A 24,907-nucleotide genomic window follows, 5' to 3' on the forward strand; every position below is an offset into this window, starting at 1 on the left:
AATCACTGGTATTGCCCTACTGGAGGAATTTTGATCAAAATTTTATATTATTAGAAAATAATCAAAAGTTTGTATTATTACGAGATAACGGGTAAAAGTTTGTATTATTCTTGTTAAAAAATTCTTTAAAAAATGATCTAGGTTATGTTTTTTACTTATATTAAAATACATATATTTTATAGGCGTATATTATGAGTAGTAGTTCAATTTAATTTCATTGGGTAATTAAGCTTTTAAGCATATTATGGTGAGTAGTGCTTCAATAAAAAAAATTCTAAATTGATATTACCAAATGATGTATGATCATCTCTTTAATTATTTATTATCTCAACTGATTGTGAGCTCCAAAAAATGAATAAATGAATATTCTCTAAGTTTCTAATTCTTTTATGGTTTGTTTATGCATGTTAATTGTTATTTGAAATGGTTATTAGTTCATAATTTCATATAGTAAAAATTTCTGTAAATTTTTGTTTCTATAATTGTTTGAAAATTGATTTAGTCATCAGTTTATATTTTCAATTATAAGTTTTCTCATTTTACACTTTTTCTATGTATGTCTTTTTGGTAATGTAAAACTTTCCTTATTACCCATAATTGTAAATGATGAAAGAAGTAAGAAAATATTTTTTTATTACTTTTTTGTAAAATTAAGGGTATATAAGTCTTTTCAAGAGAGGACACCATAGCTCCCCCTTGGCGTATATAATAGAGATTTACTTTAAGTTAATAATAAGCTCTAAATAATACTAAGGCATAAAGCTAATTGAGGTTAAGTAATTACACATTTATTAATACTACTATTATTGGCTACATTAAAAAGGATAAAGGATATTACAAGCCTCCCCCGACTACCAAACTTGCTAAGCAGGAATCCAAGTAACGATTACTACTAACACCCGCATTTCCTTTCAAAGTATATTTATGATGACTATTATGTTAATATGGTTCTTTAAACCTGGGTTGCAACATATGACATGTTTTATAATGTTATGAAGTAATGTTATAAAGTTATGATACTATGAAAGTATGATGATGTTTATGAATGAAATGAAAGGAATATAATTATTCATGATGGTTATGATATGCTTAAAAGTTATAAAACATCATGAATTCAAGTGAAAGACGGCTATTGGCAATATTACGTTATCTTGGGTTGTGCACGTACCTTTCAGTCGGTTCACCATCTCCCTTTTTGTGAGGGCTAATACCCTCAAGTGATACTGCACTACTATATTCTGGATATTGATACCAACTTCTATTTGTGAGGGCTACTGTCCTTGGACGGTTCTCCCATTTACGATGTTACTATTATTAGGGCCTACGTCCCTTCCGTTGGACTAGCCAAGTTACCAAATTAAATGAACTATGATGATGAATATGATTAAGAAGATAATTTTACATGTAGATGATGTGTTTGTGAAATGATGTTACTTATTCTCTCCGCCATGTTTATAAATAAAATGAGTTGAAATGAATTTAAGTTGTTTCAGTTGTGTGTTACTAAGTGTCGGCTCACAACATTTGGTTTATGTTTTAGGTACTAGCGGGGATATCAGAATGGTGTAGCAATGAGGAGTAATATAGTATCTAGACTCATGTCGACTCTTATGGTTTTAATTTAAGTCATGCTATGTTCATTAACTATGTTTCAATTTACGTTTTACTGATGGATAACTAATATGTTTTCATGTTATATTATTCATATAATTTACGAAATTAAGGTTGCCTTGTATTTTTCAATAGGAAAGTACGACAGTAACACACCGAATATCTAGGTTCAGCTACTTCTAATTGCACTAGTAGATAAAACTTCTTTTGCTACATGACAAATGATCTGGTTCTTATAAAAAAAAGTAGCATTTGAAAAGCCCTCCCAAATATGAAAATAAAAAAAAATTAAGAACAAAGGGGTATATATTTTTTATTGATTTGGTTCGAAAAAATTAAACCCTTGAAATCGAATTAGGGATTCTTGATGTTAGCCCCTTTTTCTCGAATTTCTTAATTGTTTGTGTTTGTTGTTGATGTTGATGGCTAGCTATGATGTGATTGATTTGGTTCGAAAACTCGAACCATAAAAATTGAAATAAGGCTTTTTTTGTTGTTTAGAATTAGATATATTAATTTGATTTTCTTTTATTTTTCTAAACTTTTAGGGTTTTTGTTTACTAATCTACTACACTCTTAGGTCCTATAGTTTCACCACTCTTCAATTTGTTTTTTTCATGATAATTTAGCAATTTGTTATTTTGATTTATGGTTTGTAAGTTACATTTTCTGTTTAGTTATTTAAGAGGTTGTAAAATTGTCATGGTATCTAAATTGTTCTTGTTAAACCATTAGAATTAGGGCTGGTTATGTCAGGAAGAAGTTGCCATCTATCAATCTAAAGGGACCTTGGTAATATCCTATCATTCATAACTTTTTTTCTTGATTTATTTTGTGTGTTTTGCGTAATAATGTTGTTACTAGTACTTGACTCGTAAATGTACTGCTATTTGCACAACAGGTTCTTCAATTAGAGACTTGTGCAACAATGTCTTGATCAAAAGATCATGGACCTGTAAAAAGGGATCCACCCTAGAGGTTTGGATGGTATTTCCCCCTCCAAAGCTTAAGCCATGTATCAGGAGTAGAAAGGGAAATTTTTAGAGAGAGAAAGTAGAGAGAGAGAGAATTATGACAAAGTAATAGTACACTGCTCTGAAAAACTTTTCTTTCTTCTGATTTCAAGGACTATTTATAGTGTTTGGGCTTGGATGGATGCAATAAGCAAACAGGTCCAAGCTCGCTCATGCCTTTGAGAGCCATTGAGATAGAAAAAGCTCTTAGATGAACATCTGGGTCTTCAACCCCCTTGAATTTTGGGAGGTCACCCATTGTTACCTTTTTAGGAAGCTTTTCCTTCCGTTCAAGATCAATGATTACATGGCCATGAGCCTAAACCTCGAGTGTAGGAATTGATTGGATCAATTGATCGAATTTTTCAAACCTCAAATATGTATTGGACTTGATAGGAGGTGGCGATGGTGGAGTGTCTTCCTCTTCTCCTTCCTCAGTTGTCAATTTTTTTCTTAGCGCCTTGATCTCTTTGTCTTGTTCCCCAAGACGAGATTTCATCAGTTGGAGCTGACCATGATGGCATTGAGTTATTCATTAGTGTCTCCCATTTCAGATGACAAATCAGAAATTTTGGAAGATTCGTCTAAAAAAGTGAGAATTCGTTTGACAAGTCTGGGAGTAGGTTGACCTTCTTTCCTCTTTATTGTATGTTCCTAAGTTATAGCCTCACGACCTATCTGATGTGTCATATTTATATATAGTTTTTAAGTGCATTTTAGAGCATTTAGATTCATATTTAGGTTCTTTATTGCATCATATTTTTAAGTTATTTTATTCTACTCCTATTCGGTATGTTTTCTTGTTTTTGATGAATTTCAGATATTGAGAACGTATTTTGGAGTATAATTAGCTAAACTTGAGATTAGGAGGGTTTGAAACTTGAGATTAGGAGGGTTTGGAAGGAAGCTACAATGATAAGGACGTTTGGATATGTCATAGTACGAGTTTAAGCGAAAGCGGAGTGGAAAATCATTAGAAGAAATGTGAAAAAAAGAGTTATGTCTACTCTTCAACCATAACTTTTGTTGTGCTTCTTAAAATCGAATAATTCTAGCATATTTGGAAACTATACTTGAAGCATTTTCCAATTATAGGTGGCACTCTGATAAGTGCGTTTCTAACGCACTTTTTGACCTTCCTTTGGCTTGTTTTAGCTCCCTTTCTCTCCCTTTCTTCCCTCTTTCTCCTCACATTTCCCTTTTACTTCATTCACTTGATCATACTTGATCATAGTGACATTTTGCTAGATTTTCGATCTATTTTGATCGAATTTCTAGCACATTTGCTTTCACCATGTTTGCTCGTGTTTCTATTGCAGGTATGACCCTTTTTGGGGCCGAGAAATGTGAGGCATGGCACGAGGGAACAAGCTAGAGGCTGAGAGTTAGCCTGGTGCGTCTGGTGCGCCCGCACACGCTATTTGTGCGCCCGCACCATCAACAAACATTTGCAGCCCAAAACAGACGAATTGGTGCGCCCGCACCAAGTGTAAGGTGCGCCCGCACCTGCTCTGGTGCGCCCGCACCAACTCTATGTGCGCCCGCACATTTTGACGTATGAATTCAAGCTGAGGCAGAAGCTTAGGTGCGCCCGCACCTTCACATTCAGTGCGCCCGCACCTCTTATGGTGCGCCCGCACCATGCGTTCCAACAAAGATTTCAATCATTAAAGCCCTCTTTCCTTTCGAGTGGGGGACTTACGCTTTATTCTATCTTTCACACAATATTTTAGGGTTTTGTATTAGAGAGAAAACACTCGAGTTTTCATTGGTAATTGAGATTAGAGATCATAGTTTGTGATTCGATTTACATTCAAGGTACTTTATTTTCAATTCAATTCAAAGTTTTAGTTTTTATTTCATTCTCTTGGTGTTTGTTTATGTTCTTATATTATTTAAGATCTTCATTCTCTTAGTTTAATAATTGCGATTTCTATTATTTAATAATTTCTTAATCATGTTTAACCTTAGATTAGTCATAGATTTATTGTTTAATTGCTTAACTCCATGATTAGTGAGTAGTTTCATATCTAGGGTTAGGGTGAAAGTATGAATTAGGGTTTTAATATGATGTTGATGTGATTGTGATGTATGGAGAAGTTTATGCATTGATCTTGGTGTTTTGAGACCTTAGGATAGATATTGATCACATTTATACTTTGGTATTTTGATTTCAAACGTTCTTAAATCGGATTTTGAACTCTTTTATCATCCCCAAGAATCAACTTAATTTTATACCAAGATATTGGATGGAAATTAAGGGGATCCTTCATTAGGGGTTTTCCAAACTTATTGAATCTCTTAATCAATTAACTAAAGACCATTCGAGAGAGGATTTAGTTGATTGATTAAGTGATTACTCTTGAGGACCATTCGAGAGAGGACTCAAGTAATTTAGAGGGAAACTAAACCTTGCATAATCGTCTTTGTTGCTTCGCAATCGCATTAACAATCATCATCCGTTCTTATTCATACTAGTAACCTTAACTCTAGTGTCTTTTATTTGATATTTAAACTCGTGATATTTGCTTGTTCTAGTTGTTAGATAGTCTTAATTGTTACCAAACATCTTTCAAACCCCAAATACCTTTCAATTAGGTAGTCTAGACTAGATAGATTCTAATCAATCCCATTTTCCCTGTGGATCGACCCTTGAGTTGCCCTTACTATTCCCTTAGTAGTTGCTTGTTAGGATATAAATATTGTTTGGAAAGCGGTTCTTAGTGCCTTAACGACACACTAAAAACCTCTTATCAAAATGGCGCCGTTGCCGGGGAAGCTGTGCTATTGATTGAAGTATATTTTAGTTTAGTTTGCTTAGTTGATTTTTCTTTTATTTTCTTTTTAACTGTGGTTGTTATTTGCTAATCCTCTGCTTAGCTTTGTTGTGTTACATGAGAAGAAGAACTCACGGTTCACCCACATTGCCTCTAGATCTTGAAATCGACCGTACGTTGCGAAAGCTTCGGAAGAATTTGGGAAATCTGACTTTGGGTTCCGAGCCTTCTTCACCAATCTCAAGTACATCAAGTGAAGTTGAATCAGAAATGGGTGAAGAAAATCCACAACTGTTTAGGGATTTCGGAAATCCGGGTTCCTATGTTCTTCAAGGTGGAATTCGACTCCCTACCACCACTACAAATTTCAGCATTCACCCTCAGTATACTCGGATGGTGAAAGCAGAGCAGTTTTGTGGGGGGTCAGATGAAGATCCTCTAGACCATCTCGACAGGTTTCTCGAGATCTGTGCCATGATAACCACTAATGATGTCTCTCCTGACTACATCAAGATGCACCTGTTCCGGTCCTCTCTTACCGGAAAAGCAAAGTCATGGCTCAAGAGCTTGCCTGCTAATTCCCTCACTACATGGGAAGAAGTCACGATGGCATTCTTGAAGAAATACTTCCCGGAGTGGAAGACTGCGGACATAAGGAGGAAGATCTCCTCATTTGAGCAAGAGAACGATGAGACACTTGCCGAAGCTTGGGAGCGGTTCAAGGAGATGATCCGTTCATGCCCACACCATGAGTTCAACAAGAATCTACTCATGCGATTCTTCTATGATGGTCTTGATCCGATTTCACGGGCCAATCTTGATGCTGGAGCGGGAGGTCAACTATCTAAGATCCCGCAAGAACAACTTGAGTCCACAATTGAGGAGGTGATCAAGAACTACTCATGGGGTGGAAGACGAAGAGGTGCTCAACCTAAGAAGAGCGGAAAGTTTGAAATTGACCCCATGGATCAAATTCAAGCTAAGATGGACCAACTCGATAAGAAGCTCTCCAAGATCAATCTTGCATCGTCTACTCCTTCACAGGTAAACTCTTTTTCTTGTGATATTTGTGGTGGTACTAACCATGATACTTCTTATTGTGGAGGTACCCATTCGGAGCATGTGGCGGCAATCAATTCAAGAGGAGATGGATATCAGGGAATCAAGGGTATAGGAACAATCAACAAGGAGGTTGGAGACAACCTCAACAAAACTACACCCAAGGATTCAACCAACCTCAACAAGGATGGAATCAACCTCAACAAGGGTACAACCAAGCTCACAACCAAGGGTTTGCGCAAGGGTATAACCAAAACCAAAACTATAACCAAGGTGGTTCCTCCTCACAAGGGTCCAACACATACCAAGCTCCACATCAAAGGACCAACAACCCAAAACCTCCCTCCAACCTTCCTTTCCCCAAACAAAATCCCGAACCTACACCATCTTCCGATCCAACCTCTCTCCAAATTCTCCAACAACTCCAATCCATGAACCAAATTCTCCAAAACCATGAGCAAAGGTTTCAAGAGCTACAAGCCCACAACAAAATGCTTGAAACCCAAATTGCCCAAGTAGCTGAGAAGAATCCCTCCACCCCCACAAATCAACTTCCAGGCCAACCCATTCCTAACCCCAACCTCCATCAAGCCAAAGCCATTCATTTGAGGTCGGGAACAAGTTATGCGGGTCCTAAGATGCCGAATGGGGAGTTAGAGCAGGATGGAGAAGCTGAGGTTGTTGAGAAGGAGGAGTGGAGCTGAGGAAACTGAGAAAGAGGACGTTGAGGAGAAGGATGAGTCACATGTTCAAGTTGGTGACAAAAACACATTGCCATCACCTCCACCAACCAAATCCTATGTGCCTCCGGTTCCCTATCCTCAAGGTTGGTAGAGAGAAAGTTGAGTGACAAGTTCACTAAATTTCTGAATGTGATGAAGAGCCTGCAAATCAACATTCCATTCCTTGAGGCTATGTCTCAAATGCCAGCTTATGCTAAATTCTTGAAAGAGATCCTCTCCAATAAGCGAAAACTTGAAGATGAGCTTATCTCCCGTCCTTACCAAGTGAGTGCTCTTGTGCAACGAACTATGCCCAAGAAGCAAAGAGATCCCGGGAGTTTCACCTTGCCAGTGAAGATAGGTGACTTAGAACCTAAGGGTGCACTGGCCGATCTGGGAGCCAGTGTCAATTTGATGCCCCTTTCTATTGCAAAGCACCTGAAATTTCCTCTTCATCCTACGCGCAAAACGATTCAATTGGCGACCGCACTGTGAGAGTCCCTTGTGGTGAGTTGGAGGATATACCGATTCAAGTTGGGCATGTGTTTGTACCATGCGACTTTGTGGTGATGGATATGGAGGAAGATCCTGAGACTCCTCTTATTCTGGGAAGAGAAGCTCTGAAGACTTTGGGTGCCGTGATAAACTGCAAAAACGACACAATCACGGTTGAGGTAGCTAATGAGCGGGTGGTGTTCGAGTTCTCTAAGACACTGAAGAGCCTATGATGGAGAAAATTTGCCGGGTAAGCCTAGTGGAAGATGAGGTGAGGACACCATGAGTGTGGATGATTCTGGGAGCGATTTGTATGCTGCACTTACCGACACCCTTAACTTGGACATGGAAGAGGACACGCAAGATGAGGCGTTTGAGGTTCTAGCTGCATCATCCACTGAAAAGAGGAGTGTTCTAAGCCTCCTCCCAAGGTAGAGTTCAAACCCCTTCCCTCCTCTCTTAGATATGTTTTTCTTGATGATGCATGTACTTATCCTGTTATTGTCAATTCGAGTCTTGATGACATTTCTATATCAAAACTGATTGGAATTTTGCAAAAATATAAAGATGTCATTGGGTATTCGATTGATGACCTTAAGGGGATAAGCCCTTCTCTTGCTATGCATCGTATCCATCTCATCGATAGTAATGCCTCCTCCATCGAGCATCAGAGAAGGCTCAATCCCAACCTCAAAGAGGTTGTAAAAAGGAGATCTTGAAACTACGTGACGCGGGAATCATTTATGCTATCTCAGATAGCAAGTGGGTGAGCCCGATTCACGTGGTTCCAAAAAAAGGAGGCATGACTATAGTTGAGAATGAGAAAGGAGAAACAATCTCAACTAGGACTGTCACTGGGTGGAGAGTCTGTATTGATTACAGAAACTGAACAAATCCACCCGGAAAGATCATTTCCCCCTTCCCTTCATTGACCAAATGTTGGAGAGGCTTGCTCGTCATTCACACTTCTGTTTTCTTGATGGTTATTCCGGATTCTTTCAAATCCCCATTCATCCGGATGACCAAGAGAAAACCACCTTTACTTGTCCGTATGGGACATTTGCATATCGAAGGATGCCCTTTGGTTTGTGTAATGCCCCATCCACTTTTCAAGGTGTATGACAGCAATCTTCTCTGACATGCTAGAAGATTCCATTGAAGTCTTCATGGACGACTTTAGTGTGTGTGGTTCGTCTTTTGACACATGTCTGGTTAATCAATTTTGTGTTAAAAAGGTGTCAAGAGACGAACCTTGTACTGAATTGGGAAAGTGTCACTTTATGGTCGAGGAAGGCATTGTACTTGGGCATAAAGTGTCGAAAAAGGGTATTGAAGTAGATCCGGCAAAGGTTTCGGTTATTGAGAAGCTTCCGCCACCGAACTCGGTGACGGGAGTTCGCGCTTTCCTTGGACATGCTGGTTTTTACCGACGTTTCATCAAGGATTTCTCTCAAATAGCCAAACCATTGACGAATCTACTTCAGAAAGATGTTGATTTTGCGTTTGATGAGTCTTGTACTAAGGCTTTTGAAACTCTTAAGAAAGCCCTTACTTCTGCCCCCATTGTGCAAGCTCCGGATTGGAGCTTGCCTTTTGAACTAATGTGCGATGCTAGTGACTTTTCAGTGGGAGTTGTTCTTGGGCAACGCAAGGAAGGGAGGCTACATGTGATAGCCTATGCAAGTAGGACTCTGGATGATGCTCAACGGAACTATGCAACTACGGAAAAGGAAATGTTGGCCGTGGTATTTGCTTTTGACAAGTTCCGTTCCTACTTGACATGTAATAAGGCGGTGGTGTATACGGATCATTCTGCGGTCCGGTATTTGATGAGTAAGAAGGATGCTAAGCCTAGGCTCATTAGGTGGGTGTTGCTTCTTCAGGAGTTTGATTTTGAGATGAAAGAGAAGAAGGGGACGGAGAATGTGGTAGCTGACCATCTTTCACGCCTCCCTCTGACAATCTGGAGGAGATTCCTATCGAGGACGATTTGAGAGAAGAAGCCTTGTTCGCCATTCTGAACAATGAGGTTCCATGGTTCGCTGATTATGCAAATTATCTGGCTTGTGGGATTGAACCTCATGGTTTTACTTCCCAACAAAGGAAGCGGTTCTTTAAAGAAGTTTCGAGGTTCTACTGGGATGACCCGCTCCTTTTTAAGAAGTGTGCTGATGGCGTGTTTAGGAGGTGTGTTCCTAATCATGAGATGGCCTCGGTTTTGCATCATTGCCATACTTTGGCATGTGGAGGACAGGTGGAGCAAGCAAAACTGTTGCTAAGGTGCTCCAATGTGGTATGTTCTGGCCAACATTGCATAAGGATGCCCGAACATTTGTGGTGGCTTGTGATAGATGTCAACGGAGTGGTGGCATCACAAAGCGACACGAGATGCCTCAACAGAACATTCTTGAGGTTGAGCCGTTTGATGTCTGGGGGTCGATTTATGGGCCCATTCGTTCCTTCCTGTGGGAATGTATATATTCTTGTTGCGGTCGACTACGTGACCAAATGGGTGGAAGCCATTGCCTCTCCCACCAATGACCATAAGGTAGTCACCAAGCTCTTTGAAGAAGATCATCTTCCCTCGATTTGGGGTGCCCCGTGTATTGATCAGTGATGCGGGTTCACACTTCGCCAAAAAGCAATTAGAAGCATTATTGAAGAAATACGGGGTGAATCACAAAGTAGGTCTTCCTTATCACCCCCAAACACAAGGCCAAGTTGAGGTTTCGAATCGAGAGGTTAAAAATGTTCTTGAGGTGTGGTCAATAGGACACGAAAGGATTGGTCTTTGAAACTTGATGACGCTCTTTGGGCTCTTCGCACGGCTTTCAAGACCCCATGGCACCACTCCCTATCGCCTTGTGTATGGCAAGGCATGTCATTTGCCGGTTGAGCTTGAGCACAAGGCTTGGTGGGCAGTTAAGGAGCTCAACATGGATCTACACTTGGCGGAGAAGCTCGAAAAGAAAGGCTAGTAGAACTGGAGGAACTTCGTTTTGATGCTTATGAGAGTTCTAGACTGTACAAAGAGCAAACGAAGAAATGGCACGACAACCGGATTCAACAACGAGATTTCCGGGTTGGGGACAAGGTCTTATTGTTCAACTCAAGACTAAAGCTTTTCCCCGGAAAGTTAAAGTCCAAGTGGTCGGGTCCCTTCTCTGTGTTGAAGACTACTCCATATGGAGCTTATGAAGTTATGGGTGAGAACGGCCATTTTGGGTAACGGTCAAAGTTGAAGTTCTATCATGATTCTCATGCGTTGGTTCAATTGGTTGCTTGATTCTTCGCTCACCTGAGCGACTCTTGTGATGGAGTATCCTTTTTAGTCTAGCTAAGACTTAAAACAAGCGCTATACGGGAGGCAACCCGTTTCTTTTCTTCCTTTTCTTTTATTTTGTTCATTTTTCTTTTGTTTGTTAGTTAGAATTTTGATTTATCAGTTAGCCATGAGAGCTACATTGGGACATCTGAGTTTTGTGAAAAGTTAAGTGAAATGGTGATTCGAAAAAGAAAGAGTGAGAAAACAGAGGTTTGTGCCCCGCACCTCTCAAGGTGCGCCCGCACAAAGAGAAAATTTTCGAAAAATTTTGGTGCGCCGCAATATACATGGTGCGCCCGCACCAAATTCTCCGGAACTTTTGAAAGAAAAACAGAAGGTTTGTGCGCCCGCACCAACTCCAGGTGCGCCCGCACAAAAGGAGAAAATTTTCGAAAAAATTTTGGTGCGCCCGCACCAACTTTTCTGGAATTTTTCAAGAAAAAAACAGAAGGTTTGGTGCGCCCGCACCTCGGGATGGTGCGCCCGCACCAACGCTTTGACAGTTTTAAAAAAATCGCTTGGTGCGCCCGCACCTGACGTAGGTGCGCCCGCACCAACCCGGCTGCGCGAAAAAAAAAAAGAACCCCACATGTTTTTTTCGGCCCTCCTCCTCTTTTCTTCATTATTTCGAACTCTCTCTCACACTCACTCACTTTCTCTCTCTTGCTCCTCTCTAGATCCGGCCACCACTACCCTTTTCCGGCGACTTTCAACGGGAAATATCACCGGAATCTTCATCACCGGGGTTTTGCAAGGATTCGATTTCTAGGGTTTCAAAATTGGGGATTTTCATCTCCATGTTGGTAACTCCCTTCTAATCTTTGCTTTTTCATCAATAATCAACTAAATTGGACCTCTAGTGTGTTTTCTTTTTGAGTGCATGCTTGTTTTCCTTAATTTCTTTTGATTGTTCATGAACCTTGGTCATATTTGTGTTTGGTGATGTGGTGAACAAGTGCAATTTTTGTGGTTTGTGATAAATTCATAATATTCTTGCTTTTTGAGAACTACATTGCAAATTGTTCGGTGTTGTTGATTTTTTGCATAATTGTGGTTGGTTTGTGAAATTGGCTTGAAAGTCTCTTTGAGTGGTGAAACTCTTGATTGCTAGCAACTTTGTTGCTACTAATTGTGGATGGCTAGCTGGTAGATCTTAGGCTTAGTTTTTATTTTTCTTTCTTTTTGTGTGTTTTCCCTTTTGTGTGGTTTGATTTTTCTTTTGTGTGGTCGTTTTTTTTCTTTTTGCGTGTTTCTTTGTGTAGAGAGTCCGCTTTGTGGTTTGTCTTTAGCAGATCATCACTTCTCCTTCCCTTTTGCCAAACAAAATTCTTTTTCACCATGGGAAGAAGTGGTGGTGAAGGCTCATCCCGGTCTAAGCGAGCAAAGACGGGGTCTTCTTCACAAGGACCTTCGTCTAGCTCGCATCCCCCTCCCCTATATGCTCTAAAGTTTCCCAATGCCGCTCACAAACAAATTTTTCAACAACTTTCTGAGCGACACTTCGTCCAACGAAGTTCTATGACTCCACTACCTGCAACTACCTTGGCATCAACTCGATGATAAGGGAAATGGCAGATAATGTCGGGTTATCGGACTTCCTTTCTATTCATGAACCTACTTATGATCAACTCACTCTAGAATTCTTGAGTACGTTGCACATAAGTAATGTGACAGGTGCTCTAACTATTCAATTTCGCATGTTTAATCAAGCTAGAGCACTGTCTTTTGACGAATTCTGTGAGGCGTTTGGGATGGACCCTCGAGCTCCCTGCGATGCCCCTCTGAGCATCATCTGGCAGGGATACAATGAGCAAGAGTGGTGGGCAAAGATCACCAACGGTACGACTTCGTTTCGAACGAACTCGTCCAAAGCTTCGGAGATCATCCACCTTGCTCTCCGATACTTCCATAGGATGTTGGTTTACACCATCTTTCCTAAACAGGAAGTCGGGCAGTTGCGAAGGACGAGCTGTTGGTTCTCTGGTTGGCCACTGACGGGGCCCACCATAGAGCCCGCATTAACTTTGCTGCTCTCCTCCTCAACCGACTGCAGGAAATTCGGGGGGGACAACGGTGACTGGGGAGATCCTTTGTGGTGGCATGGTCACCCGACTAGCGTCCTACCTTGACCTGCACGATGACCTCGCTCGCTTGGAAGCGAGCGTGCCTACTGTTGGTCAGCCCAACAAGTTGGATGGTGCCAGTTTGCAGCAGATGAAATTTCTGCGCGGTTATCAGAAGGAAACGGAAACCTGGCTTGTGGGGGGGCAACCTTACTGCTTTATAGGGCCCGACTTCAACTGGGACCTCCCCGCTGACGCTGAAAACCGTTGGCGGATTCCCCCTGCCCATGACATCCCACGGGCTATCCCTGAGCCCATTCATAGGGAGCGCATTCCACGCGCTCCGAGAGGTCCGAGGCCCGACCACCGCATTCCTGAGAGTGAGGTGGCCGAAGCTTCCTCCTCTCAATCCTTCGACATGGGCTCTGTCATGGCAGCCATAGCGCAGATGCAGGCCTCTCAGGAGGCCAATCACCGTGCGGTTACGGCTACTCTTGCCGGTATCCGCACCGACCTGGACCATGTGTCTAGGGTGGCTTGGCGCACTCACCTCGCCAATGTCCACTCCGGACATGAGCCTCCCTTCCCTAACCATCCCCACTATCCTCCATCTTTCGACCCTCGAGAAGGGCCGTTTGAGGAGCCTTCATTCCGTCCTTACCCCACTACCCATCCTACTATGATGGGTCCTCTGGTGGGTATTTCCCCCTTACCCCCCTCCCGATGGGGGAATGGTGGGAACTATTAGGAGTTTTCCTAACCCCCTCCCTCTCCCTCCTTTTGCAACTCCGAGCGCGGAGTTTTGCTTAAGCTTGGGGGACTTGCTTGTATGTCTGTATCTTAGGGAGTTTCGGGTTCATAGATGGTTAGAAGTTAGGGGTTTCATTGGTTTTCGGTTGCTACTGGTGATTGTTTCTGTTGTGGTATTGACATCCTCCACCCCTGCTGACTTCTCTTCACCTGTACAGCTGTGCTTTGGTAGTTTCTTTTGGTCATTTTCTTTTGCTTTACATATTTTTATAAAAAAAAAAAAAAAAAAAAAAAAAAACATTTTCCTCTTTTATTCTTTTTCTTTCCTTTTTCTTTGTTTTTTTTTCTGCATTTAGGATAGCTTGGTTGCATGCATGATTTGTGGCTAAAGAGTTCATGACTTGATTGGAAGACCTTCCTTATATTAGACTTGATGATTTTGGAAGCCCTGTTGTGACTTTAGGCGTCTCTTGAAACCGATAACTTTTGGTAGAGTCTCTTTGAAATTAGGCGAGTTGGATGAATGGATTGCCTTGCCCCTTGTGCGATGAATCCCGAAGGAGGGCCAAGAACCTCGTAAGACTCACTCACAACCCTCACCATTGATCGCCTAACTTGTGACTTGCATTTTAGCTCCCCAAGATTACATAAGACGAGCCTCTAGGAGAATGATTTAGGGCGTTTCTTTTGCTAGTAATAGGAGCTACAAAGCCAAAAGCTTGAATACCTGCATAACATTCGCTTCTCAACCCATCTGAGCCTTTCTATCCTATTTTTACTTAACCCACATAATGAGTCATGGCCAAACTTTTCCCAAAGTGGAGTACATGTGTAGTTTTTTTTGTTGAGTTAAGTGGTTTTATATTAAGTCTTGGTTGAAAGAGAGTTAATGTGCTTGTATGATGGTAAAAGTTGAAAAAAAAAAAAAAAAATTGTGAAAAAAGAAAGACAAAAGGAATAAAAGAAAGAAAGTTCTTATTGTTTGATTTGGTTTACTATTGAAAATGAAAAGAAAGAAAGATCAAATTGATGAGAAAAAGGAAAAAGTTCACACAGTGAAAAAGAAACAAGTGAAACTCAAGGATATGTGTGAGAGTTCTTTAATTGAGAATAGTGTTAGGACTAGCTTGGGGGAGTATTTACCCCTAGTTTGTACTCCACTTACCCTTTTTGCACCACATTCCTAGAATATGATCCACACCCCTAACCTAGCCCCGTTACAACCTTAACAAAGCCCCTTTTGACTTCTAGATTGGACTTGATCTATTTAGTAGTGGCGGGTGAGATTTTGTGCAAGTCATGATGAGGGTCATCAAAACATGGTAGATGTGAGCAATTATGGTTGAGCATCCCTAGGGAGGAGTCAAACTTGGGTCTTGGAAGTGGAGAAGAGTGAGAAATCATTCTTGGAAAGCTTTCTTTCAAAACGACTCGGTTGATCGGTGGATTGAGACCTTAGAGTCACTCTTGCGCTTCCTAATCATCTTCCCTCTTGTGTTTGGTTGGTCTCCTAAATCTTGATATGAACTCATTTAGCTTGCATGTCATGTTTGTAACCTTGCATTTAGAGCATATAGGTTAGGTTGTTGCATCTTTCCCTTTTCTTTTTATTCTTTTTTTTTTCTTTTTCTTTCCTTCACTCTCATTCTTGGTTTACTTGAGGACAAGCAAAACGCTAAGCTTGGGGGAGTTTGATAAGTGCGTTTCTAACGCACTTTTTGACCTTCCTTTGGCTTGTTTTAGCTCCCTTTCTCTCCCTTTCTTCCTTCTTTCTCCTCACTTTTCCCTTTTACTTCATTCACTTGATCATATTTGACCATAGTGACATTTTGCAAGATTTTCGATCTATTTTGATCGAATTTCTAGCACATTTGCTTTCACCATGTTTGCTCGTGTTTCTATTGCAGGTATGACCCTTTTTGGGGCCGAGAAATGTGAGGCATGGCACGAGGGAACAAGCTAGAGGCTGAGAGTTAGCCTGAGGTGCGTCTGTGCGCCCGCACAGCTATTTGTGCGCCCGCACCATCAAGAAACATTGCAGCCCAAAACAGACGAATTGGTGCGCCCGCACCAAGTGTAAGGTGCGCCCGCACCTGCGTCTGGTGCGCCCGCACCAACTCTATGTGCGCCCGCACATTTTGACGTATGAATTCAAGCTGAGGCAGAAGCTTAGGTGCGCCCGCACCTTCACATTCGTGCGCCCGCACCTCCTTATGGTGCGCCCGCACCATGCGTTCCGTAACAAAGATTTCAATCATTAAAGCCCTCTTTCCTTTCGAGTGGGGGACTTACGCTTTATTCTATCTTTCACACAATATTTTAGGGTTTTGTATTAGAGAGAAAACACTCGAGTTTTCATTGGTAATTGAGATTAGAGATCATAGTTTGTGATTCGATTTACATTCGAGGTACTTTTCATTCAATTCAATTCAAAGTTTCAGTTTTTATTTCATTCTCTTGGTGTTTGTTTATGTTCTTATATTATTTAAGATCTTCATTCTCTTAGTTTAATAATTGTGATTTCTATTATTTTAATAATTTTTTAATCATGTTTAACCTTAGATTAGTCATAGATTTTATGTTTAATTGCTTAAACTCCATGATTAGTGAGTAGTTTCATATCTAGGGTTAGGGTGAAAGTATGAATTAGGGTTTTAATTATGATGTTGATGTGATTGTGATGTATGGAGAAGTTTATGCATTGATCTTGGTGTTTTGAGACCTTAGGATAGATATTGATCACATTTATACTTTGGTATTTTGATTTCAAACGTTCTTAAATCGGATTTTGAACTCTTTTATCATCCCCAAGAATCAACTTAATTTCTATACCAAGATATTGGATGAAAATTAAGGGGATCCTTCATTAGGGGTTTTCCAAACTTATTGAATCTCTTAATCAATTAACTAAAGACCATTCGAGAGAGGATTTAGTTGATTGATTAAGTGATTACTCTTGAGGACCATTCGAGAGAGGACTCGAGTAATTTAGAGGGAAACTAAACCTTGCATAATCGTCTTTGTTGCTTCGCAATCGCATTAACAATCATCATCCGTTCTTATTCATACTAGTAACCTTAACTCTAGTGTCTTTTATTTGATATTTAAAGTCGTGATATTTGCTTGTTCTAGTTGTTAGATAGTTTTAATTGTTACCAAACATCTTTCAAACCCCCAAATACCTATCAATTAGGTAGTCTAGACTAGATAGATTCTAATCAATCACATTTTCCCTGTGGATCGACCCTTGACTTGCCCTTACTATTCCCTTAGTAGTTGCTTGTTAGGATTATAAATATTGTTTGGAAAGCGGTTCTTAGTGCCTGAACGACACACTAAAAACCTCTTATCACACTCCCTGTGAATACTTCTAGTCAAGAAGTTATGCTCACCCGATGTTGGCATTGTTAATGCTGGAATCTGCTACTGTATGCGCGGATCACTAATGCGTCCATTTAATGATTTATTTGACTATCCTTATCTTGTAAATTAATTTTCTAGTCATATTAGGTTATTTATCATTATATATTAGGAATAAGCTCTCACTCTCTCTCTCTTTCTCTCCTCTCTATTACGTTATTTATCTATTTTTAGGTTTTAGTTTGGTTTTCTTCTTGTTTCGTTTTCTCTCTAGCTTTTGATCGAGTAAACCCTAGTTTATTTTTTCTTTATTAATTCATGAATTCTATTAGTTTATTTCATCGATTTCTTTAATTATGTTTTCCTTTATAAACGTAATATTTATTATTATTTTATGATAGAATATTTTCAATTTCTAGGGTTTGGTAATTCATGTTTTTATGTTATATCTTAATTGATGTTATTGATGGTTTGATTTATCATTGATATCTCTAATGGATTAGTGTTTGTATTGAAAATCTTACAATATGATCAATTGTCTGATTAAACTTGCTACTCTATGCTCTAGATATTTGATTCATTGAACTATTGATAGAATTTTGATAAATTATATATATGAACATGGTGAACCATACCCCTATATCTTTTTAGTTTGATTAGTTTAGAACTTTAATTCAAATATATCTTGTCTTGTTAAGTATTTCAAAACATTAGAAGCTAGATTTGAAACGACCATCTCTTTGTGGATTTGACCCGACTTACCTTACTACATTGTTAGAAAGTTTGCAGGAATTATTTTTGACAGGTGTATGACAGCCTATCAAATTTTTGCGTTGTTGTCGGGGAGATGATACAGTTTTATTTAGCTTTTATTATTGGTGAAATTAAACTCTATATATATTTTATTCTTTCTTTTTGCGAATAATTTCTTTTGTTTTCCTTTCTATTTTAGTGTGTTATCATGGAATGATATAATTATAGTTAGAGATGGATGATTTGTTCTATTCATCAGGAGCAATATGATTATTTTGGGTATTATAATGCGAATGATTATATTTATGATGCATCATATGATTGTGAAGATTTACAAAATTTGAACATGAATTCCTATAAATATTTTTCATTACCCTAATGAGCCTTATGTGCCTAATTATACCCAATGTTATCCACCTGAAGTGAACAATTTTCAACCCAAAACATCAGAGCGTCGGGAACTTTTTAACATGATGAAAGAGTAATTAGGCTTTTTCAGAGGACTAGGCTTAAAATATTCTAAATGGGCTCAAAATAAAATTAATTATCAGTAATAATTAATTGACATTTAAAATAGGACTTTAGATCATTATTACAAATAAATAAGCTTTTACATATTAATAAAGTTTTGGGTCTGGCTCTTTGGACTACTTTCCACTTGGGTCAAACCAATTAAGATCGCGATATGTTTCATCATTGGTTTCTTAAATGGGGAGACACAATTATGTGTCTACAAAGACTAAGTGAACAATAGAGGAACTTTATAAGAAACAAGTCTCAAAGTTGAACGAGTCAACGAAAGTTAGCAGGCGTGTCAAGATCTTTGCTTAAATTTAAGGAACGACTTGAATGAGTTGAGGAGGTGGTATATAAGCAAGTCTAGCCTGAGAAAGAAGGGTTGCTACGCACATTATCACATTGTTCTCAAGCAAACTCAGAGCATCCATCATTATCTATCTACTCAAACATTGTTCTTATTTACTCCCTCTGTTTCAAAATATAAGTCATTTACGCTTTACGAAAATTTGCTTTGACCACAAATATCTCTCAAATATGATAAGTAAAAATTATAAAAATTATACCGTTGGATTCGTCTTGAAAAATACTATAATAATATTATTTTTTAAAATTTTATATCAACATAAATTGAGAGTAATTAACGGTCAAAGTTTGACCTCGAACATCGTCCGTGCCTTATATTGTGAAACGGAGGTAGTATTTAGTTACAATAATCAGGAGATTGTTCTTAGTTATTCACATTAGATTGTATTGATTGTCGTCCTTTATTGGTGACAGTTGCATTAATGAATTGGTGGACTCACACCCATCCGCGGTTTTTTACCTATCTTCATTGAGGTTTTTCCGCGTCATTTCTTTGCGTCTTTCTCCCTGATTTCCCCTTTGATCCATCATGTCACGAAAAATTTGTCTAGTTGTTGACGTCCCAACCATCCATTTCGTCCTTACGCGAATTTTCACATAAACAAGTCACGAAATAAAATATTAATTGATGTGATAGAAATAATGAAGTAGTAATCAGATTATCATCATATACGTCTATATGGTGTAAATAGAAAATATATTCCAATTATATTCGTCGATTTTTACCTCAACTTTACGTCCTACATGATTAGGATCTAAATTCAATATTTTTCTATTCTTCAAGTTCAGTCGAACTCGTATTGACTTTGGATTGTACAGTACCACCATATTCATTATGATGACTACCTGCATATGGGCCAGGTCGGGCCTGTTCACGGGCTTTAGGCACCGGTGGGAGGGCCCAAGCCTGTGAATGGCGGGTCGTGCCTGAAATTTTAAGATTTCGTCCATGACGCAGTCCAGGCCCGCGAGCCAGGATCGTGCTTCCCACGGACTTGACCCGTGTTCTATGTTATTTTATTATTTTACAATTTTAGACAAAAAAATAAAGAAATGGGAAATTCGGCCTACGAGTCGGCCCACAGGCCAAATAGGCAACTCGTGTCGGGATGGGCCTGAAATAAATTTTTTTGATCGTGCCAGCCTGCCAGGCCCACGACCCACATAGTGGACAACAGGCTTGACCGAGCACGTACCTGATCAGGCCAGCTCGCGTGTTGGCCCGCCCATGCCCACCTCGGACGTAGATCAAATCCCGTCTAGGCGTTCACGTATTAATTCATCACAGTGAGACGTCTGATACTAAGGTGAAATTACACGACCCATATATAATAAAATTTGAAATCTTGTAGATGCCCGCATTTCGCGCTGCTACAAATTTGGCCTTCTCTCTCACAAGAACTCCAACTAAATTGATTCCTCGTACTTTATCTGATTTTCAACCGAGGTTTTGCAAATATCTAGGATCAGATATAAGCTACATTGAATTCCAGCTCTTAGATTCCTTGGTTTATGGAAATTTACAGCATGCACGCCAACTGCTCGACGAAATGCCTCAAAGAGAAAAGAAGCCTCCAGTTGTTATATGGACGTCTCTGCTCTCTAGAATCTCTAGGAGAGGCCTTGTTGATGAGGCACAGACTTTGTTTGACATCATGCCGGAGAGAAATGTCGTTACGTATAACGCTATGCTTTCGGGATATGTACAGTCTGGTAGGCTCAATGAGGCGTGTAAATTTTTCGAGGCGATGCCGGTGAAGAATGTGGTATCGTGGACTTCGATGCTTTGTGGGCTGATGAATTCTGGGATGGTTGGCGAAGGAAAGGCGCTTTTCGAGGCGATGCCCGAGAGGAATATCGTTACTTGGAATTCAATGGTTGTTGGGTTGGTGAAGAATAAGAGCTTGGGGGAAGCAAGATTGATATTTGAGGCGATGCCACTTCGGGACTCGGCTTCTTGGAATTCAATGATTGACGGGTATGCAGAGAATGGTATGATGGAGAAAGCCAGGGAGTTGTTTGATCAAATGGTGGATAAGAATATAATTACATGGACTACCTTGATTTCTGGGTATTGTAGAGCTCGGGAAGTGTGGACTGCCTATGATTTGTTTCGTAAAATGCCCGAAAAAAATATTGTTTCTTGGACAGCCATGGTTGGTGGATTTTCTTGGAATTCTTACTATAAAGAGGCTGTATTACTCGCTTTTGAGATGAGGAGGGCTGGCGTTGAACTGTGCGAAGAAACCTATATATCTCTAGCTCATGCTTGTGCTGGGATGGGTTTTTCTCGACTTGGTATGCAGCTACATGCTCTTGTAATTACTAACAGTTTTGATTACCATGATCATGGTGGACGACTTTCTAATAGTCTGATTTATATGTATTCTAGATATGGCTTAATGGAGTATGCTCATTCTATCTTTGAGAAGAACAGAAAGAATTGGACAACTCAATCTTGCAATGCCTTGATCAGTGGTTATATTCAGACCGGAAAGTTGGACAAGGCTGAGTATATCTTTGAGATTATGCCTATCTATGATAATATTACATTGACTTCCATGATCGGTGGCTACTTTAATTTTGGACAAGTAGCTAAGGCATATGAACTGTTCAACAACATGACAGAAAAGGATAATATTGCATGGACAGTGATGATATCAGGGTACGTTCAAAACGAGTTGTTTCTAGAAGCCATGTGTTTATTCGCACAAATGTGGATGCTCGGTATAATGCCTCTACAATCTACATACTCTACTCTTCTTGGAGCAGCTGGTGCAGCAGCTCATCTTGATCAAGGCAGGCAATTGCATTGCATTCTGATAAAAACACAAATGAATATGGACTTGATTCTTGAGAACTCGCTAATCTCAATGTATGGAAAATGTGGTCAAGTAGGTGATGCATACAAAATTTTCTCATATATGAATTGCCAAGATCTGGTTTCCTGGAATTCCATGATTATGGGGTTCTCGTTTCATGGGCTAGCATATGAAGCTTTATCACTGTTTGACAGCATACCAAAAGAAAGAGTAAAACTAAATTCTGTTACTTTTCTAGCTGTCTTATCTGCGTGCAGCCACGCAGGGCTGGTGAAAGAGGGATGGCTGATATACAAAACTATGAAGGAGATTTATGGAATTCTGCCAGATTTACAACACTATATATGTATGATCAACCTCCTCGGACGTGCAGGGAAAGTTGAGGAAGCTGAACAGTTTGTGTTGAGTTTACCTTCTGAGCAAGGCATTGCTGTGTGGGGTGCGTTGCTAGGTGTTTGTGGAGTCAGTGAGGGAAATACTGATATTGCAGGCCGTGTCTTTCAGAGACTTGTTGAGCTAGATCCTACAAATGCACCAGCTCACATTGTTCACTGCAATATGCTTGCGGCAGCTGGTCATTATGGAGAAGAGAAAATGTTGAGGAAGGAGATGAGATCAAAGGGGATGAGAAAGGTTCCTGGATGTAGTTGGATATCAAGTAGGGAAAGAAGTTATGTGTTTCTTTCAGGAGATCGGACACAATCTCAAGGATGAATTGTCTTCTTGATTTCGTTATAGATGAAAGCGAAGCTGCTATAATATTTGCTGACACTGATCGATTATTCTAGCTGATCTTTCACTGATGGCTTCAACCTACAGCCTTCAGCCTTCAGCCTTCAGCCTTCAGCAATCATCAATTCATTTGGGTTGTATAGTTTTGGTTCATAAAGAACATCGTGTTCAACTGTTGGTAAATGAAATTTCAAGTGTTAACGCACCTGTCCCCTCGTCCCCTTTAAAGACTTGGTTCATCGAAGTTTATTAGTTCAGTCCATGGAAAACAACGCGGTCGCATTAGCGGTTTCAATCGGGTAGTCACGGGAATAGCTTGTAAAGGAATTTGTTTTTAAAAGAGCATCACATAAGTGGAATTTCAAGCTTGTTTTTCCATTTTTAAATTACTGACACTATTACATCTGAAATTGTTATAAATACACTATTTGAAATACTTTTAATATTACACTATTAAAATATTGTAAAATGGTCCTTTTAAATATTGTAAAATGGAATCTTTCTTTAAAAAAAAAGCAATGAAAATATGAGTTTTTTCATAAAGAAAAAAGGAATTAAGGGGTCAAACGCTCGGTCACAAGAAAAAGAAAAGAAGAAAAGCAACTTGTAATAAGAGAGAGCTAAAGAAACATAGAGAACAACTGTCGGTCGGCGGTAGATATGACGCCAAAAGCAGCGGAAAACATTGTCCGGCATTCTCTGCCATGACCGGAGAAGTAGCTGATAGCTGCTATCAATTACCTCCCAATGTATATTAGGATTTTCAATTAGGGTTCAATTCGAAGTAACCTATTGAAATTAAATGAGGGTGTTTACTCAATGTGAGTTCTACAGCCTGGGTAGGATGTAATTGTCCAAAAACATTTTTTTTTCAATTTTCACCAGTACTGGTCATTTAAAATAACAGTCATTACGTAATTGCAATGGTTCTAGAACGTCTTACCTAACGACCGTCGCGCGGAGTTGTGCTGTGAAATTCAAACCACTGTTATATAACGGTATTTACGGAACAACCTCTCTGAAATTCATTACAATGCAGTCGTTATGTTCTTTTGTTTCCTAGATCAGTTAGGTGACAGCATAAACTAATATCATCCTTATACACATGAGTGGAGGCTTTTAAAAACAATGCCACATTTTTCTTTAATTTTTCGGGTTTTCATATATACACTATAAAATTGATTTTATACAACTAATGTTTATTGGCCTATCAAAAAAAATGTTCATTGGCCTATTGTTAAAACTATTGTACATAAGCTTCAAAATTAGTTTAGGCTAATACCAAATTATACGAGAGATGTTATGTAACAGCCCCCGTCCTAGCTTATGTTAAATATTAATTAAAAACTATACTTTCTAGCAATAGTGGAAGCATGAGCATAATCAAACGTTACGGAGGTTGTCACCTGCTGGAGTCAACCCATTAATATGGCTGGATTGACTCTACGAGCTACACTTAAATCAAACATTCATCACACATGAAAATTTATTTAGTTATTACAAACCCAAAATAAGATTTTAATAATAAGTTTAAACAGTATTCATAAACAGAAGTAAATCTCAAAAGGTGATCATGTTCAAGTTTGCATCTGCTATGATAGTTGGGACATGACTTCATATTCGCTCTTCCCTCAGATTACCTTAGTTTGCTAGTTCCTGCACACATATCAACTCAAAGAACAAAAAGAAGAAAGAAAAATCAGCTTACGCTGGTACACATATCAACTCAAAGATAATTATGGTGGCTGAGAATAAAATGTATTCACAATCCAAATTTACTTTGCAAAATCCATGTTTTTTTTAAAAAAAAAAACACCATCTCATCATGAATTTCCACAATTTAGTGTTTAAAAGATAATCACCAACTTCTCAATACACACACAAAGTCAAAACGGTTTTCTAGTTATGCGTAAGAAGAAGAGTTCACACATTGAGGTGCACCGACCTAAGTGCAAACCTCCACACAATTCGGAGTTAAACTTCTACTTTTACTCGCTTGCAAGCTTTAATAGGACATGTCCTTACCCATATACACACATTCCTCTTCTATACGCAAAAAGAGTTCAAAACCATTTATCACAATTTCAAAACAAGTCACCAATGTTCGGTGATTGAAAGAAAACTGTTAATTACTTCAATAAGAATGGTTGAATATGGTTATGACAATAGTTAAGTGATAATTTGAGGTGCAATATATCATATCAAAATCAAGAGTTGCTCATCTAATCCCTTTTGTAAAGAACTTAAGTTATGTTAAGGAAAAAGGATGTTTTTCGGAAGCAAGGATGTACTTAGCTTGAATCTCAATTGAACATTAACTTCATAAGTGGAGTTCTTCAACCTTAAACCTACTGGAAATCTCCTCATTTGTAAAGAAAATTATTTATCCAACTTCTCACACAAAACTAAAATACATTCGTGTCTAAAATGCGGTTTTTAAGGTGAAATTCTTCTACTTTGGTATGTCATTAAATAAGAAAGATCTTTAAACAAGTTCTAATACTAAAATACAGTAGCTTAGTGATAAAAACTTTTAAGATAAT

General features: G+C 39.1%; 1 protein-coding gene and 1 non-coding gene across 2 annotated transcripts; one reads left to right on the forward strand and one right to left on the reverse strand.

The window, feature by feature from the left end:
- Positions 1-6,049: 6,049 nt before the first annotated feature.
- On the reverse strand, positions 6,050-6,156 carry LOC125498014 (small nucleolar RNA R71). The gene has a single exon (XR_007274786.1). It is a non-coding gene; the product is annotated as a small nucleolar RNA R71 (small nucleolar RNA).
- Positions 6,157-19,999: 13,843 nt separating this feature from the next.
- Positions 20,000-22,565, forward strand: LOC104893384 (pentatricopeptide repeat-containing protein At1g32415, mitochondrial). The gene has a single exon (XM_010679486.4). It carries the CDS (start codon positions 20,163-20,165, stop codon positions 22,344-22,346), a length of 2,184 nt encoding a protein of 727 aa, XP_010677788.1. The 5' UTR covers positions 20,000-20,162; the 3' UTR covers positions 22,347-22,565.
- The last annotated feature ends 2,342 nt before the right edge of the window (positions 22,566-24,907 follow it).

The sequence above is a fragment of the Beta vulgaris genome, chromosome 5, assembly GCF_026745355.1.
Source record: "Beta vulgaris subsp. vulgaris cultivar EL10 chromosome 5, EL10.2, whole genome shotgun sequence".
Taxonomy (NCBI): domain Eukaryota; kingdom Viridiplantae; phylum Streptophyta; class Magnoliopsida; order Caryophyllales; family Amaranthaceae; genus Beta; species Beta vulgaris.